General features: G+C 33.1%; 2 protein-coding genes across 2 annotated transcripts in view; one reads left to right on the top strand and one right to left on the bottom strand.

Annotated features, from left to right (window-relative positions):
* LOC306861931 (uncharacterized protein) overlaps positions 1-19,346 on the top strand; it is a 1,169,885-nt gene that overhangs the window by 561,623 nt on the left and 588,916 nt on the right. The gene's annotated exons all lie outside the window — the stretch shown is intronic.
* Positions 8,581-17,785, bottom strand: LOC306862437 (alpha-N-acetylneuraminate alpha-2,8-sialyltransferase ST8SIA3-like; the record flags this gene model as incomplete). The annotated part of the gene is made up of 4 exons (XM_079405244.1): positions 8,581-8,863; positions 12,453-13,010; positions 14,237-14,356; positions 17,622-17,785. 4 exons carry the CDS (start codon positions 17,783-17,785, stop codon positions 8,581-8,583), a joined length of 1,125 nt encoding a protein of 374 aa, XP_079261370.1.

Genomic DNA, 19,346 nt, shown 5'->3' on the forward strand with positions numbered 1-19,346 from the left:
TGTGTGAGCAGTTTAACATGGAAGTGCTTTAATGATCGTGTCTTCTCTAGAAGAATGCTTCAGTATGGTCTCTGTATATTCCTCCATGATATCTTCATCGTGTCTCCTTCTCTGTTGCTGAAAGGCTGTATTTTGCTTGCTGTGTTTCAGGCACCATGACCTTTAACCCTTGACACGTTCACCTCATTGTGTCCATGAAGGAGACGAGCAAACACGCGTGGACGACGCCACTGATACCTCACTCTGAAACCCTCCTCTTATATACATAACACCAAATAAATGGAATATAACAGAAATCTGTGTGTAAATGAACTAATGCACGTATAAACTATACAGTAATCTAAAATATTTGAGATATTTCTATAAAAATACTTTGTTGAATTTGGACATTTTCTATGGTTTTCATCATTTAAATTTATTAAATAAAATAGTAATAAGACCACATTATAAAGCCTTGCTGTAACTAAAAAGTCATATAGGGGGGGGGGGATATTAATATATAAAATTGAACATATAACCAATAATCCAAAATGGACTAATATATATATATACATAATATATATATACATTTTTCAAATTAAATTTGTCAAAATTTAATTTAATAAATATATGACAACAATGCATATACAAAAAAAAATAGTTAAAAACTTACGTTTGGAACAATTTTAATTATTTTGACATTTTAAATGATTGTAATTCAACTCGCTACAAAAATAAAAAATAAATAAAAATAAGACTTTAAATAAAAAGACATATATTAAAACATAAATGTAAAACATAACCAATAATTAAAAATGGACTAAATAAAAATAATGAAAAAATAAAAAAAATAACATATTCCAGTGTGTGTGTGTAAACTATATATATATATATATATATATATATATATATATATATATATATAACAAAAAATAATTGTAGTTCAATTTAAATTATGCATTTTTTGTTGTGTGTGTGTGTGTGTGTGTGACAAAAATGCATACTAATTTAAATTGTAGTTAAACAGTTTATTCATCTAAAATGCTTGAAATTATGGAACAAATCATGCTGTTTTACTGAGATTCAAATGAAAACATTCCAGGATAAACACTATTATAAAACAGTTACTATTGTAATGACCACACACACGTCTGTCCTATTCTTGTGCTTTTCTGACACTCTGCAGGAGAAATGAGCACTTTTCCCTGCTCTCTCAGCAGGCCTGTGTGTGTTTGTGTGTGTGTGTGTGTGTGTGAGTGAGAGTGTGTGTGTGTGTGTGTGAGTGAGTGTGTGTGAGTGTGTATTGATTATCTGAAGCTGGTTTGCATTTCTATCTTTTGCTCAGAACCACAGAAACAGTGTTCTGTACAATCATGTTTATGTCACTGCTGATGAACATCAGCCTGTCTGAGATGACAAACCAAACCATATTCATGTACTGAATAATCCCAGAGCCTTACTAAACATCTGTTTTAGTTCCATGCAACCAGCAGACGACTCTCATTATTACGATTATTTCACTTACAGTAAAAGACTAATAGATGTGTTATATAAAATCCTTTCCATTGCACATATCTTACAGCAAAAGCCAATAGGCCCATGTTTGACATTATTATAAATATTATTGTAGCACCATTAATTTGCAGGCTTTGGTTTTAAGTTTAAAAACATCATGAATCATAAAAGAAGAAAATGTGCAAAATCTTCAGAAGCAGAGAAAGGAAAGCAAACGTGCTGCTTTTCCTTTTTCCTCCCCAAATTGATTTTCTATGAATCACCAACACAAGAAACACAAAACGGCAGAAATGTGCAGCGCACAAATGAAATTATACTAAACAAAGCCTCCACTTTAACACAAGACTTAGACAAAGAAGCTGCACTGTAAGAGGACGTCTGTCAGAAGAGAAAAGACTGATGAATGCTGTCAACACTGTAGAAAAGTCACTGCAGTTTCTGATCTGAAAGAACTGCTTCTGATCTGATTCTTAAGGCAAGACATACAAACCATTGTTTTTCCATGCACTGGAAAAGATTTTGGGCTGTTGAGCTTTTCATAATCCTGTTTTTTTCAGACTAGTGGAAAGAAAACATCCAAAATACACATTTAAAGGGTTGTTTTATTGTGCTTTTATCTATTTGCATTTGTAGATTTCAATTTCAACACATTTCTTTCAGTTTTTTCTCCACTTCAGCAGTTTTATTCCTATCTATATTCTGTATGATATTCATTTACACTGATTTATATAACATTTTAATCCTGAAAACATGGTGAAAATGTGAAAAATTTTCTGATTTATGGAGTGATAAAAAGAGAACTCCAAAATCCGCTCCAGAAAAACCTTTAACTCTGATATGAAAACAAAATCAAATGAACCTGGCTTTATTCAATGTTTAGATTTCTGTTCTGGGAAATTGGCCAAATTAGTGCATGTTTAAATAGACAGTGGCTCATTTGCATGCTTAAACATAACATTTCAGAAAAATTCCAATACAAAACATATTTGCTATTCTTAATGCAATCAATTAACTGAGGAACTACATTAACTACATTTCACTGCTGGTTATACCCTGTATAATTGTGCATGTGACAAATAAAAATCTTAAAAATCTCGAATCTTGAGGAAGTATGGTGATGTCTATTAGTTAACATTTTTTCCCATCTTGCATTAAAAATTACTTTCAGCAGAGAAACCAAATACAGTCATATCAAATACTTTTTTGACTTGGAAATTTAGATGATACCACAAAGTAAATTTTACTCTATTTATAGCTAGAAACACAAATGTATTTTTTTTTTATCAGTAACATCAGAAAATGTCAATCAAAAAACAACAAAGACAGTCAATAACCTAAACATATCTGTAAAAAATAAAAATAAAAATGATGATATATATATATTTTTTTCACCATTAAAATGTAAAAAATATAAGTAAATTTGATTAAAAAATATAATTTTTTTTTTTTTTTTTTTTTTGAATTATTTAAGTTTTAAAAAATGTAATGCATTTGAATACAATATAGTTTAATATTGGCCCACGGCCCTGAATCAAACGTGATTTTTGGACCTTTGTACTAAAAAGTGTGGACACCGCTGATCTAAAGAGACAAAGCCAATGGGCTGTTACATCATTCTGTTTGAACTTTGACCTCTCTTTTTAGGAACAAAGGTCAAAGAAGACATGCAAGCCAAGCGCTCTGTGTGTACATGTGTGTTATATACATGTGTGTATTTATATTTAACATAAAAACAATGTGTGTATATGTTTAGACAGAGAAAACTAGTGAATATGTTTGTTTTGTGTATAAGCTGCTTGTTTTTTGTCCGTTGTGTTGCTGTATTTGAATGGTAAAGCAGTTTTATGTAAGCATGAAGTGCATGATGGGATATGTCATTATGACATTAGAATAGTTTTTTTCTCTAATGGTGATCAATGTTTTCTCTTCCTCCGCACATGGATTATCAATAACATATCACTCGTGTTGTTCTTCTTGATTGACGTTTGTGTTTTAAATCATGTTCAGAAGGATGTTTCTACTTAAACATCGTCACGTGACGTTCTTTAATGGTGAAGTATGTCACAGATATCACCATATAACCTGATTTATGATAACTGTAAACAAAACACGGCTAAAATGACTGCTTAAGGAATATTTCTGCCGGCCATTAGACTGTCAATCGCAGCATCCGCAGATAAATCAGTTTTAAGCGCTGGACAGCAAACTGAAAACAGACTGAATAAATCATAATGTTCAAAAAATGTAATTTGTAAAAATATAATAACTGGCACATGTTTGATGTCTGAAACGGAAGTTTATTTGTTCGCTCTGAAACCATCACCATCATGGAAACATCTCTGTTTATAATCACACAGTAAAAGAAGAAGAAAATAGCATTCACACACTCAGTGTTCGCTTCTCTACTCTTAATTAGTTTCGCTTAAAATTCACTGAAATGAAGTAGAACGGCAGAAGCGCCTCGTCTTACAATCGAAACACATTCAGAAGATGGAAACAAAGACAGATACAATCAAAAGAAGTCGGTGTTATCAAAAGAACTGCATTCGACATTCAAAAAGAGCCCAGAAGCAGACTCTGGGAGAGCTGGGTTCAATCTGAAGAGCTCAATATACAGATGATGTCTGTACGGTAAAGAATGAAAGAGTGAAGAAAAGACTGCCATTAGCTGAAGTCTCTAAAACTAAACATCGACACAAACACATCAATGAAAAAATAAATAAACTGCAGAACATGTCTATACAGGAGGTTGTTTTTATACAGTTACTTCTCATGGGCTGCATTTATTTGATCAAAAATACAGCAAATACTGTAAAATAGTGAAATATTTTTCTAATTTAAAATAGCTGTTTTCTATGTGAATATCTGTTAAACTGTAATTTATTTCTGTGAACAAAGCTGTATTTTTAGCATCATTACTCCAGTCTTCAGTGATTATTATCAATGTTGAAAACAGTTATGCTGCTTCGTATTTTTGTGGAAACTGTGATACAGGATTGTTTTTTTCCAGAATCTTTTGTAACATTATTAATGTCTTTACTGTCACTTTTGATCAATTTAATGCATCCTTGATGAATAAAAGTATTTTAAAAGTATCAAGTATATATATATAGGCTATATGTGTGTGTGTGTGTGTGTGTGTGTGTATATACACGGACACACACACACACACACATATATATTTATATATATATATATATATATATATATATATATATATATGTATATATGCAGTATATATATATATATATATATATATATATATATATATATATTACTTACTTTACTTTACTTTTACTTTTAATATATATATATTAGTGCTGGGCAATGATTAAGCGCATCTAAAATAAAAGTTTTTGTATATATATGTGTTATACTGTGTATATTTATTGTGTATATATATATATATAAAGACACACACGTACAGTATATATTTTGAAAATATTAACATGCATATATTTATATTGACATGATTTTTATTATTTACAAATATTTAATATATAAACATAACATATTTTTCTTAAATATATACATGCATGTGTGTGTATTTATATATACATAATAAATATACACAATACACACACATATATTATGTGAACAAAAACTTTTATTTTGGATGCGATTAGCACCAGCACTAATATATATATATATATATAATATTTAACCCGGAATATCAAAACATTACATTGTAGCAACAAAATCTGGAGCGATAATATTAGTGTGAGCAATAATATCACAATTAAGTTTAGATGTGAACACTTTTATAGTGTTCTGCATACTTTTAAAACAATTTTACAAACAAAACCAAAACTCCTTGCATCAGAAAAAGAAATCCTGATCCCACGAGACGTTCAGACGTCTCCTGACAGACTTCTGCGTGTGAAGCTCTTTGGTAAATGTCATTATGTTGGTCAAACTGTTTCTGGGTGTTAAAGGCTTTTAACATTCAGTTGTTTTTTTCGCAAAAACATGACGATTTTAGATGTTTATACAGTATATGCATCATACATTGAAAATAAAATGACTTAATAACATTACTGTCAGTGATAAACAGACAAATGAGGGTAATCAAACTGACACAAGGGTTTAGAGAAACTTGCAATTAGATCCTCAGTAATATGATCAGGCCAGAACTGTATCAGCCAATCACATCGCTTGTTAATCATCTCAGCCAATCACATCGCTTGTTAATCATCTCAGCCAATCACATCGCTTGTTAATCATCTCAGCCAATCACATCACTTGTTTATCATCTCAGCCAATCACTTGGTCATGCAAAAACAAATTTGCATGTGGAAACCATTTTAGCAAATCACTGTCAGACTAAATAACCACACGTTCAGCTAATATAGTGAAGAATGTACGCTGGAAAACTATAAAACATTAAACACATATACATATATCGATTATGAAAATACATCTGCTGCATTTCCTTAAATGAAGTTTCATATGAAAACTGATCACTGCATTTGGTTCATTCTTACCTATACGGCAAAAAATATATTTTTTCTGGCTAAAATATATTTTAAATATATGCTAAATATATGCTGTAAACAGTGAAGCTCAATGAAATATATTTTAAAAATGTTAAATATATTTACTTTCAACTTTCATATCCCAAAATATTTCAGAATGTATTTCAGTGGCAGGAAAATAAATTTCTAGTAACCTACATTTAGGTTTTATTTGTATTATTATTTAAATGTATCATATGTTCATATGCGTTATATGTTTTTCGTTAAATGTGACATATGTGATGTGTTTTCTTGGATTGAAATGTATGGAGAGCAAAATATATTTTTAAAATGCTTTAAAATTATATTTATACTTTAAAATATATACAAAAAAGGGGCAAAAAATATATTGGTAGAAAATATATTTAGGTAAATATATTTTTAAACATATTTGAACAAATATATTTTTTGGCCTTTTTTTTTTTTTTACATATTTTGAAATATATTTAAATATATATATAAAAAATATTTTTTGCCGTATGGGTTCAGAAAAGCCAGAAACAAACAACTCTAGCATAATCTTTAGCAATACATATGCTTTTATATTATCATCTATAAAACAAAATTCTGTATATTAAAAAGAGAGGAATAAATGTTAAAGACGACATGACACCTGGTTTTCAGCACACACAGAAATATTAAACATTCATAAAGACATAAACTGACATCATTCATAATCATAAACAATATTATATGTAAAGTAAACATTGATATTTCTGCAGCTCTCACGAGCCAATCACAGCCTCTCCTTGAGGAAGCCCCGCCCAGTGGCTTCACACTGAGCCAATCACAGCCTCTCCATGAGGAAGCCCCGCCCAGTGGCTTCACACTGGTGCAATCTGATTGATTGACACAGGCTGTGTCCAATTAAACGCTTTGATTAGACTTAACTGTGTCTATCTAATAATTCAACAACATAACCCATGCAGAATATAAGCGTCATCCTTGCCCTTCTCTGAATATTTACAAAACTAGACTTTCTGAAGAAAATGTGCATGGTGTTTGATTGTGTTGTGGGTTGTTGGCAGGGTGTTTCTAAGCGGTTGCTAGGGTGTCGTCGTTGGTTGCTATGTGGTTACTTACTCGAGTCCATCTGGTCTGTAGATAATTACTCAAAAGTAACCTTAATTAAAGCATTTCTTTGATGTGATTTATATTTGCATTATATTCTGGTTATTATATCGCATTATGACGCTGTTTTATAGTCCATTTGATCAAATGAACTGATAAAAGCTTTGAGCAAATACAACTTTACAATAAGATTCCATTAGTTAACATTAGTTAATTCTATTAGTTAAATGAATTAACAATGAAAAAACGTCTAAAGCATTTGATGAAAAAAATCTAATTATTAATAGTAATAATAATAATAATAATAATAATAATAATAATAATAACAGATATGCCCATGCAGCAAAAAACAAAACAAAACAAAACAACTGGCTAAATATATGTATTAAAGACTGAAGCGCAATTAAATATATTTTTGAAATTGAAATATTATTTATTTTCAACCTTCATATACCAAAATATATTTAAAAATGTATTTTAGGTGCAATAAAATACATTTTCAAATATATTTCCTTTTGCTACATGCAAAAATTGAGGCAACGTTTAGATTTTCTTCAAATGTAACATTAGTGGATTGAAATATATGGAGGGCAACACTTTTTAAAATTGTTTTAAAAAATACATTTATATTTTTTAAATATATTTTCGAATAATGGCCAATAAATATATTGGTGGAAAATATATTTATATAAATATATTTTAAAATTATTATTATTTTGGCCTTTTTGTATATTTTAAAATATTTTTTATTTAATTTATTTATTTATTTGCTGTATGGGTAAGCTAACATATTAACAACGAACAACTGTATTTTTATCAACTAACAATAATAAAAATTATATTAAAAAAATGGCTAAAAATATATTGGTTGAAATTATATTTACCCAAATATATTTAGAAATTATTATAATTTTAGGGCCATTTTTGGTACACTGTAAAAAATATTAAATTTAATTTAATTTAATTTAATTTAATTTAATTTAATTTAATTTAATTTAATTTAATTATTTGTATGGGTGAGCTAACATGACTTATCAATAAGCAGTTGTATTTTTAATAAATAACAATAACAAAGACAAAGTTATGGACAAAATGGCCAGAAAATATATCGGAAGAAAATATATATACAAACAAAGATTTTGAAATGATATTTTTTTTGGTAATTTTTGTATTTTTAAAATATATTTAAAATATTTTATAATTTTGCCATACGAGTGAGCTAAATCTTAATAAATACTGCAGCAAAAGTATTAGCTAAGTATTAAAGTATTAATGCATTAACTAATGTCACCTTATTGTAAAGTGTCACCAGCCTTCTTTTCTATCACTGATGGCGCCAATTCTAACACTGATATCATTAGTTATCAATAACACTGCTGAGCTCTTTGTGGATAGTTTCAGGAATAAAATCCAGAGCAATCACGACAAGCGTCCATTAGCGAGACCGAACGACCCAGCATCCTGACCGCTGACCTCTGACCTCTGACCCTGACCTCTGAGCTCAGGCGCAGTGGGAGAGGCCGAGTTTGAGGACGCCGTCTGCATGCATCTTGAAGAGCAGTTTGAACTCGGTGGGCAGCTGGTGCGACTCCTGCCACTTGGTGGTGAACTTGGTGCCCTTCTTGTCGTAGTAATGGTAGGGCAGCTCTTTGCCTGTGTTGGGGTCCCAGCCGAAGGGCCAGAATCCGTACAGGTGCACCTGTTCACACAGAGACGAGGCCAGCGTGAACATCAGGATCCCTGTGCTCAGACGCTTTGGGGAAAGCTGCTTCGTTTTCCAATACCTGCAGACAGCAAGAGCGGACACTTCTGTTCATGTCATTTGTGACCCAGGACCACAAAACCAGTCGTAAGAGACAATTTTTTGAAATTGAGATTTATAATAAATAATAAATAAATAAGATTTCCATTGATGTATGGTTTGTTATGATAGGACAATATTTGGCTGAGATACAACTATTTGAAAATCTGGAATCTGAGGGAGCAAAAAAAATCTAAATATTGAGAAAATCTCCTTTAAAGTTGTTCAAATGAAGTTCTTAGCCATGCATATTACTAATCAAAAATGAAGTTTTGATATATTTACAGTAGGACATTTACAAAATATCTTCATGGAACATGATCTTTACTTAATATCCTAATGATTTTTGGCATAAAATAAAAATGGATAGTGTATTGCTGGCTATTGCTACAAATATACCCGTGCAACTTATGACTGCTTTTGTGCTCCAGGGTCACATTTAGACATATACAGTATATATAGGCATTTCTAAATAAAACTGTCTTTGGATATTTTGAAATGTTGCAAACTGGAAATAGGATGAACAAAATCAGTGTGTATTAGCTGGCAGTCTTTAATTTTTATAAACCCTTTATAATCTAACTGTCTGTCTATATATATATATATATTTATTTTTTATTTTTTTTTGTAAATCAGAATAAAAATCAATAATTCTGGAATAACATCAAATTGCAAAAAGTGCATTCTCAGTTCAAATCTCAGTACATTCTGCACTTTGGCTCAAATCCACCATCGCTTTACTAGCAAAACCCAAGCTCTTCCAGCACAGAACTTCAGCGTAAATTAAGTCAAATATCTTCATATAGAGTTGATATCAGTGGACCAGTGCACTCTGAACAGCGTTTACCCAGAAACCCCCGGGAAACAAAACTAATGTGTTTCACCCAAAGTGGCACGTGTGTCTGCAGGAAAACAGTGACAACACACCCATGAAGGTCAGCGGCTCCTGTGTGTGTGTGTGTGTGTGTTCAGAGGTTTCGCTCAGAGCAAGGTTAGTTCAGCCAGCATCTCTAATACAGTCACAGAGACACTGAACACAACTACTGGGACAATGTGTGTGCATTTGTGTTTATAGGTCCATTTACTCCGTAACATTAAAGATTTTAATTCATACACCTCTTCTATGATGATCATGCTTTCAGTTTCTCAATTAAAATCATTCTGAACACGGATATTTAACCATTCTGAGCTTGTAATGATTTTGCAATAACATTATTTATTTATTTACTTATTTGTGAGTAAAAAAAAAAAACAACTTTTAATCAGTTTGTAATAACTTTCTAATGCTGATATTTATTTATTTGAGATTTTTAAAATTCTTAAAAAAAAAAAATAATTTAAAATGTATTTATTTATTTACTTATTTAATTTTAATTTTAAAATATTATTAATAAAGTTTAAAAACTTTTAGTAATATTAAAAATATTTTGTCTATTTAAATCAAATGTCAAAATATTTAGAAAATATTAAATAAAAGTTAATAAATTAATTATTAAGATTAGTTAGTAATTAGTAAGAATTTTTAAAAGTGTTTAAATTCTTTAAAATAAAACTAAAGCTTTCTATTTTTTCTTATTTCTATTATTGTTACTTATTTATTTACTTATTTACAAAGTCTTTAGTTTTAAAATATTATTAATACCAGGCTGAAATTATATAGGATATATTAAAAAAACCTCTTAATCTGTTTTCAATAATAATAAACAACCCTTAATCACTTAGTAATAATTTTCTGTTATTTATTTAACTTTAGTTGTCAAAAGATTATTAATAAAGTTGATTAAAGTTGATATCAGGCTGAAACTGTTTAAAAACAACCATTTTCTATTATTTATTTATTTATTTATTTATTAAACAGTTTTTTCTCGGCTTGATTGTGTTTTTTGGGGTGCAGTCTAACATGTGTTAATGCTTTGTTTAAAAAATAAAAGCATTATTTTTCTCATAATTTACCTTCATTCTGCACCTTCTCTTTTGAACGCTCTGATGATTTCCTGGTTTTATGAAGCCCCTCCCTCAGAGATACGTGATGGGCTCTGATTGGTTAGCTGGCTCAGTGTGTTGTGATTGGCTAAATTACCTAGTGCTCGTCCAGAAACGTCACGCCTCTTAGCTCAGTGCTCTGGTGTTGTATTGTAAACAATGGCGTCATCAGTATTAATGAAGAGGATAGCACAGAACATGTGCTAACACAGCTCTTACAGGACTTTTAGATATGCTGTTATTTGTGAATGCTATTGCTTATGTTAGCTTTTAATATACAATTTCATCCTGATTAAAGCTTTACTACAGCACAGCGTCCATGTTTAATGCTTCTCATAGCTATGTGAAAATTATCTGTCTGTCTAGACAATTAGTGTATAATTGGAACACAGTTCATTGTTGGAGCTGACGAGCTGATGATCTGAATCGGAGAGAGAGAGATGCAGAGCAGAGCGTGAGGAACAGGATTAAGAACCGCTGCTTTAGAACAATGATGAAACTTGTGAATCCATTAGAATCATTAGAAGACAGAATCACGATTCATATATGAATAGATTTTTATGTGCACCCCTAGTTTTCTCTTCCTCTTCTCTAAAGCGGCGCAACATGGCCCCGCCCCCTTTACTGCGTGTTCCCGGGGGCGGGGTTTATAAGGGTTTGTGATGTCACAAACCCAGGAAGTAACTCATTGTAGTCCCTATGAGCTGTTTTTGTAGGCATTAAACTGCCATAATTTTAAAAGACGTCGTAACTTTGCAGATATTGTTTATGCTCAAACAGCAACATTACACACTAACTAACGTTAATCAACCACCCCTTTAAAAGTTAAAAAATATAAAAATAAATATAAATAAATATAAATACAGAAAACCTTCATTTCAAATTATTTTCTTTAATTGTTATTTATTTATTTTTAATAAAGTCTTTAGTTTTAAAATATTACAAACTATAATTCTAAAAACACGCAAGTCTGTTTTCTATTTCACATGGTTATTTAGCAATAACTGTGATAAAATGGAAAAAAATGTTATTACGAATTGTGATTATATTTTTTGAGCCAAATAACCGTGATTAACTGTTTAACCTTTATTTATATGTGACTCTGCAGCACAAAAGCAGTCATGAGTAGCACAGGTATATTTGTAGGAATAGCCAACAATACATTGTATGGGTCAAAATTATACATTTTTCTTTTATGCCAAAAATCATTAGGATATTAAGTAAAGATCATGTTCCATGAATATATTTAGTAAATTTCCTACCGTAAATATAACAAAACTTAATTTTTAATTAGTAATATGCATGGCTAAGAACTTCATTTGAACAACTTTAAAGGAGATTTGCTCAATATTTCGATTTTTTTGCTCCCTCAGATTCCAGATTTTCAAATAGTTGTATCTCAGACAAATATCGTCTGATCCTAACAAACCATACGTCAGTGGAAAGCTTATTTATTCATCTTTCAGATGATGTATAAATCTCAATTTGACAAAATTGACCCTTATGACTGGTTTTGTGGTCCAGGGTCACAAATTTATTATACCTTTATTTTAGTATTATATTTTAGTAGCTTAGTTCTCAGATCTCACCTGTTGACGTACTGCATAATGTTTCCCGGCCAGGCTAACTGCACCTTCAGCTGGCCCTTGTGCTCTACGAAGAAATCGACGAGCGTTCGCGTGACGGTGGCCGACGTGTGGAAGAAGAAAGCGGGAATCCAGAGGATGGCTCCATCCAGCTTCTTCAGGCTCAGGTAGAAGTTGTTCCTGTCCTGGATGGTCAGCAGGTTGTTGTAGTATTTCTCCAGGATGCTGGGGTTGAAGGTGGTCAGGTTGGTCCTGCGGCCCACGTCGCGACGGAAGACCTCGGTCGGTGCGAAGTTGCAGCGGAAGACGAAGTCGTAGCTGTCGATCTGTGCGCCGCAGCGGCTGCCGGTGAGGATGCCGCTGTTGCCCACCACTGCGCAGCTGTTGAAGCGCTTGTTGAGGACGGGAGACGAGTCCGGCAGCAGAGACCTGAGGTTCTCACCGATGGAGAAGACATATTTGTGACTGGAGTAGTCGTAGTGCATTAGCTGACCCACACGGACTCTGTTCTTGGTCAGTGTGAAGTTGTGCGGGACATCGATGTACTGGGCGATCTCTTTTCTGGAAAACAGATAAAACAACATCCAGCGAATGAAACGGCCCGAATCAATAAAAATACCCATGTTTATTAATATTTAATATTGCGTGCACATGTGAGTGTTGACTTTTTAAACACAATTTCACTCAATTCAAACTCAATTTTTTTGTACAATGATTTGATACATTTAATCATTTAAAAATAAATGCATAAATAAACAAACACATAGACAGCAACTACTATGAGGTACTGAGCGATCTCTTTACTGGAAAACAAACACAACAACATCCAGCGAATTAAACGAATCATATAGAAAAATGAATTACACCAACTGTAATGTTACTATTTAAAAATACTAGTATTTATTAATATTTAATATTGCCTACACATGAGCATTGATATTTTTTTTTTAAACACAATTTAAAAAATATTTTTTCAATTTTTTGATTTGATACATTTAATAATTTAATCAGTTAAATATGACACCTACATTGATTCAAGTTCATTGTTCTGAATTCCTTAATATTAAAATCCTCTTCACTGTGTGTGTTTTTGTTGGGACCCCGTGAGGGAAAAAAACTATTAAAAATAGTAAATGATGTTTATCTGAAAGTGTAACAAGTACAGGTACAGGTTTTCTGTAAGGGCTAGGTTTAGGGTTAGGGGAGAGGGAATATTACTTGGTCAGTATAAAAGTAATAGAAGTCAATGGAAATTCCCCACAATTCCAAGAAACAAATGTGTGTGTGTGTGTGTGTGTGTGTGCTCGAGTGTGTGTGTGTGTGTGTGTGCGCGCGTTTTTGTGACAAATGAGGACATAAATTTGTATAATGACACAGGTATGACAGGTATTACATGGTGAAGGTGACTTTTCAGGACATTGACCCATGTCCCCACTTTTCAAAACGCTTATAAATCATACAGAGTGAGGTTTTTTTGGGGAAAGTAGAAATGTGTCTAGAAATGTGAAAGTAGAAATCTCCTGTGAGGGCTAAGTTTAGGTGTAGGGCAATAGCACATACAGTTTGTACAGTATAAAAACCATTACGCCTATGGGATGTCCCCACTTTTCACAAAAACAAACATGTGTGTGTGTGTGTGTGCGTGTGTGTGTGCGTTTGTCTGCGTGTGTGTGTGTGCGTGTGTGTGTCTCTGTGTGTGTGCGTGTGTGTGTGCGTTTGTCTGTATGTGTGTGTGTGTGTGTGTGTGCGTGTGTGTGTCTCTGTGTGTGTGTGTGAGAGAGGTTCACCTCTGCTGTAAATAAGCGCTCTGGTTGAACCTCCAGCTGCTGGACTCCTGCAGGTTCTCGTTGAGCGCGTTATTCAGCGACGTGAACGCGGGATCCAGGAACTTCATGGCCAGTTGGGATCTGATGAGGAGATGCAGAGACAGAGGAAATGAGAAACGCTGTTTCTGTTCCACTTCACAGGACGGCCCGATCGCGGCTGGGATCAATGAGAGCCATCCAGGCCGCTGTCAGTCAGCTCGCACCCGGGGCAGTCGATGGCTGCTCTAATTAAACAGCCGCTTTTAGACTCCACGCCTGCTCGTTTGCTCACTCTCGTCAGTTAAAGCTCGTTCAGTTTCATTAGCAGAGCTGTTGGAGTCTGGGTTACAGCCTCAGAGATCAGGACGACTCAAGTCACTCACAATATCCCATCATCTGTCACACATCAAACCGGCTTCAAAAGAATTGGTGGAGAAACCATTTCACTCAGAAACTGCTAGTAACTTAATGCATAAAATAGCAGAAGTGTTCGAATTCTGTTTGGCATTACAATATTTTACACAAAAATTACACATTTTAGCTTTAATATTCAGCATTGAAAAATAAATGTTATGCACTCAGTTCATTTTACCTACTGTATGGAAATGAAGCAGATTTAAAAATATATATTTTTTATATATATGATAAATATACATATATTTAAAATATTATAAAAAAATATTTGTGACAAACTTCACGTGGCTTTCTTTCTTTCTTTGTTGGTTGTCAGTTTATTATAAATGCACAAAATTGTTTAGTACTTCAGTAGATTGGTATATGAACATTACTGTACATCAGTTAATAAAATATGTGCTTTATACTGTAATTTATACTGTGAAATCAATAATACCTCAAATGTTGCTACAATATTTTTACAGTAAAGTTGTAGCAACCACAGATGCCAATTTTTATTGTATATTTCACAGATTTTACAGTGAATTACTTGATTTGAACTTTACGCTCATGTTGTATTCTGGTCATTTCGACCCAGAGAGGATTTTCTTTTTCCTGAAAATGCTAGTTAACGTTATCGCACCGGACCAAAATGTACCGACTTTGCTCAGACAAGATATAACAACTTCCCAAAAACATATATTTTTTAAAAATATTTCTTTCAACATTTGTGGTGCTCCCATTCAAAACTGACCATCCTGCAAGAAAAAAATGGGCATGTAAATCTCTCATTATGCTTTATTATCACCAAATATTGTATTCAATGTGTTTATCAACTTGATTTAGCACAGGTTTTGCATTTCTCTTTGGATCTGACCGAGGCCTCATTGATCTGAGCTCATGTGCTCAGGTTTTGCGTTTATTTTTGGATCTGAGTGATTGTAGGCCTCATTGATCTGAGCTCATGCGCCTCAGTTTTTGAGCCAAAATGATTTACTAATAATGCTTTTTGACTCAAAACTGAGGCGCATGAGCTCAGATCAATGAGGCCTACCATCACTCAGATCCAAAAATAAATGCAAAACCTGTGCTAAATCAAAGAAAACAAGTTGCTAAACAGATTGAAGAGATCCAAGATTTGGTGACAATAAAGTCTAATGAGAGATTTACAAGGAATTTTTAAAGGGCTGCTCATTTTTGACCAGGAACAACACATTTCAATGCAGTTCTGCTAGTCTTGGCGTATGCTCTCTCTTCACTGGCAGAAGTTCAAATGACTCACAGTAAAACTGAGTAACATATGGTCATATCTTCCGCAAGACGTGCGGGATCAAAATGACTCCTGCTATGTAACCTTGACTGCAGCAGAAGCGTCTGATTGCTAACTGGAAATGAAACTGCCAGAGGAGTAAATCAGGACCAAGGACAGCGGCACCGTCTCAGACCATCCTTCAGTCTCACAGACCCACAACAACATAAAACACAGCGCCGTACTTACACCTTACAGTCTTCATGCTACCATATATTTGAGATAACCACAATAATTGTGCAGCTGTTTACATTTCAAACACATTTTGTCATCCAAATATTTGGCAAAATGTGTCGTGAGAAGCCAAAAGCTGTGTGTTTATGAAACAAATCCATCATCAAGACATTTTTAACTTCAAACCATCACTTCTGGCTAAAATAATCCAATCACAGTTTCTCCAGAGATAAAGTCATCTGCTCTGAATCAGGAGAGAAATCTGCACAGATCATGGTTATAAAACAGTCCAAAACAGCTCTAAACAAACATGTGGCTGGATTTTGCAGGAGATGGACTTTTTCACTGGAGGAAGCGTTATTATGGATGTTTTACTGATGGATTTGTTTCAGCTTTTGTCTTCTAAAGACGTTAACTGATGGACTGGAGTGGTGTGGATTATTGTGATGTTTTTATCAGCTGTTTGGACTCTCATTCTGACGGCACCCATTCACTGCTGAGATAGTGATGCAGTGACACACTTCTCCAAACTCATCCTAATCTCAGATGGCCTGAGAGTGAGTACATTTACAGCTAATGTTCATTTTTGTGTGAACTATTCCTTTAAATGAATTCCATCAAATGCACAATATTGTGTCTCCTTTTCTGATACAGTATATACTGTATATAAGTCTTTTATCACTCTTAAAAATTAAGATTTCAAAATGCTGTTTTCACAACAATGCCATAGACCAGTGTTAAAAGCATAGTAAAATTGATATTACTATTGTGATTTTTATTGGTTTATATATATATATATATTCATTTTAATTTGTTAAAGTTCTAGTAATTTTGCTGTGCTTTTGTTATTTTATATTTTATTATTTTTTATTAAACTAAATGAAAATGAGAAATGTTTCCTTGGCAACAAGATTAATTAAAATACATTTAACATTATATTTTACTTGATTTTTTTTCAAGTTGTTATTTTTATTTTCAGTAACTATAATAAATCAACCATAAACATATTTGCCTATAAAAAAATAATAGTACATCTAATAAATCAACCATAGACGTATTTGCTTATAAATAATAATAATAAATCTTAATATGAAGAACATTTTAATAATCTGAATCTTTTTCCATAATTTTTGTGAACACAACAGGAAGGATATAAGTGCTTCAATTCTTAAGTCTGTTAGAATCGAAAGCACGACGCATATAGAATATGAATGCAGCAGCTGACTTCAGAAACCACTACTCTGCGAAATATGAGAATGTAGGTTAGTCCAGCTTCATGAGCCAAGAGCGAACTGCGCATGCGCGCCGAGCATCATGACAGATGCACAAGAGAGGCCTTTCCAAAATGTGATTAAAGCACGCTTTGTTAATCTACATGTAGGCTATATCTGCACACATGCGCATTATAGACGCCCCCGTTTGAATTCCAGACATAAACACCCCCTTTATGAGATTAATTTAATGCATGTAAGTGATAAATCACTCACTCACCGAAAGCCCGTGTGGAACATGTACATCCGCGGCCCGCCGGCGTTGGGGTATTTTGGAGAGGTGAAGATTAAGTCTTTCTTGATGGACACGTAACTGATCAATGATAAAATGAGCAAAGCGACGCTGAACATCACCAGACCCAGAACACTGACGACCCGAACCATCTCAGCCCAGAAACACTGCGATTCACACACGGAGAACGAGCATGGTGGACGCGCCGCGCCGCGTCAGACGCCGATGATGATGCTGCTGATGCTGAGGAAGAGCTGGGGTCCGCGGCGGCTCTCATCAGCACCGGCCGCTGCCACGCCGGATCTCGGGCTAAAGTCGGCGGGGAGCATCATCTCCGCTCGCAGTCGGGATTCTCGTTCAGGAACGGAGGGCAATATTTAAAGGAGACTCGGTCCTGTTCAGAGAAATGCAAGAAAAAAACAAGTCCCTGCCGCAGACTGAAGCGCTGGAGGATCCGCGGACACGAAAGGGTTACCCGGATTATCCTGATCAGACACACACACACCTACAATATCCTCATCACAAAACACACAATATTATGTTCTCATATTAATTTACTTTTTTTAAATTAATATAATAAATACATTTATATTGAGATTTTATGAAAATATTAACATTACATCAATATGATTATTTTTTATCATTATATTTACTTTTAGTCATTTAGCAGATGCTTTTATCCAAAGCCACTTACAAATGATTACAACAGAAGGAGTCAAAATCAACAAAAGAGCAATGATACGCAAGTGCTATAAGTCTCAGTTAGATTAATGCAGCACATCTAGCAAGTTTAAAAAAATATATATAATAAATAAAAAGAAAACAGATATATAAAATACAAAAAGATTAGAAAAGCTAGTGTTAGTATTTTTATATATATTTTAAATATAATATATATATATATTTGTGCTGTCATATAATAATATATACACCCAGAAAGTAAAAAAAAAAAAAGACATCCAACACAATGGACAAAAAAACAAAACAAAACAATAGCAACCCCCCCACAATGTCTGAGCAGTGATGTCATCTGCAGAGATAAAGATTACTGTAATCCCAACATCATGCTGAGCTTTATTATTACAGAACACAGAATAAAGCTCATTCACTTAGACTGGAGGGATTTATGAATCATGGAGAGTTTGTATTTATGGAAATTAAAATATATACTAGAAATATGAACATTAATATCAGCCTCTCATTTTCTCAAAACTTAAAAAGCATTTTTACACGCAAACCTTTATGATTAAATCAGGCCCTTGCTGAAGAAACAGACTAAACTGTGTAAAGTTTAACTACAGAAAGCTATTAGTGATGAATCTGGCCTTTTGTAAACACACTGAATGTCTAATGCACTTTATATAAAACATTAGAGGCAGCGCAGGATATAAACCACACAAATATCAATATCAGATATCTCACTTCTCTACAGAGCACAATAAAAGCTGCGAAATTGCTCTTTCTCTCATGAAAAGTTAAAAAGGCTGCAAAGGGAATAATTATGAAAAACTCATCAATTTCAGCTGCAGCAGCAGGGAGAATTAAAGATCAGTTTAGTGGAGCAAAACCAAACGAGTTTAAAATAAACGACTTTCTGGAGCAGAGAGAGTTATGATCTTCCACAAAATCAAAGATCACACTGAACTTCGTCTGCAAAACAACATTTATAAAAACAAAAAGACAAAAGATAATAAGCAGTACTGTCTCTTACCG

The sequence above is a fragment of the Barbus barbus genome (assembly GCF_936440315.1).
Source record: "Barbus barbus genome assembly, chromosome: 43".
Lineage (NCBI taxonomy): Eukaryota > Metazoa > Chordata > Actinopteri > Cypriniformes > Cyprinidae > Barbus > Barbus barbus.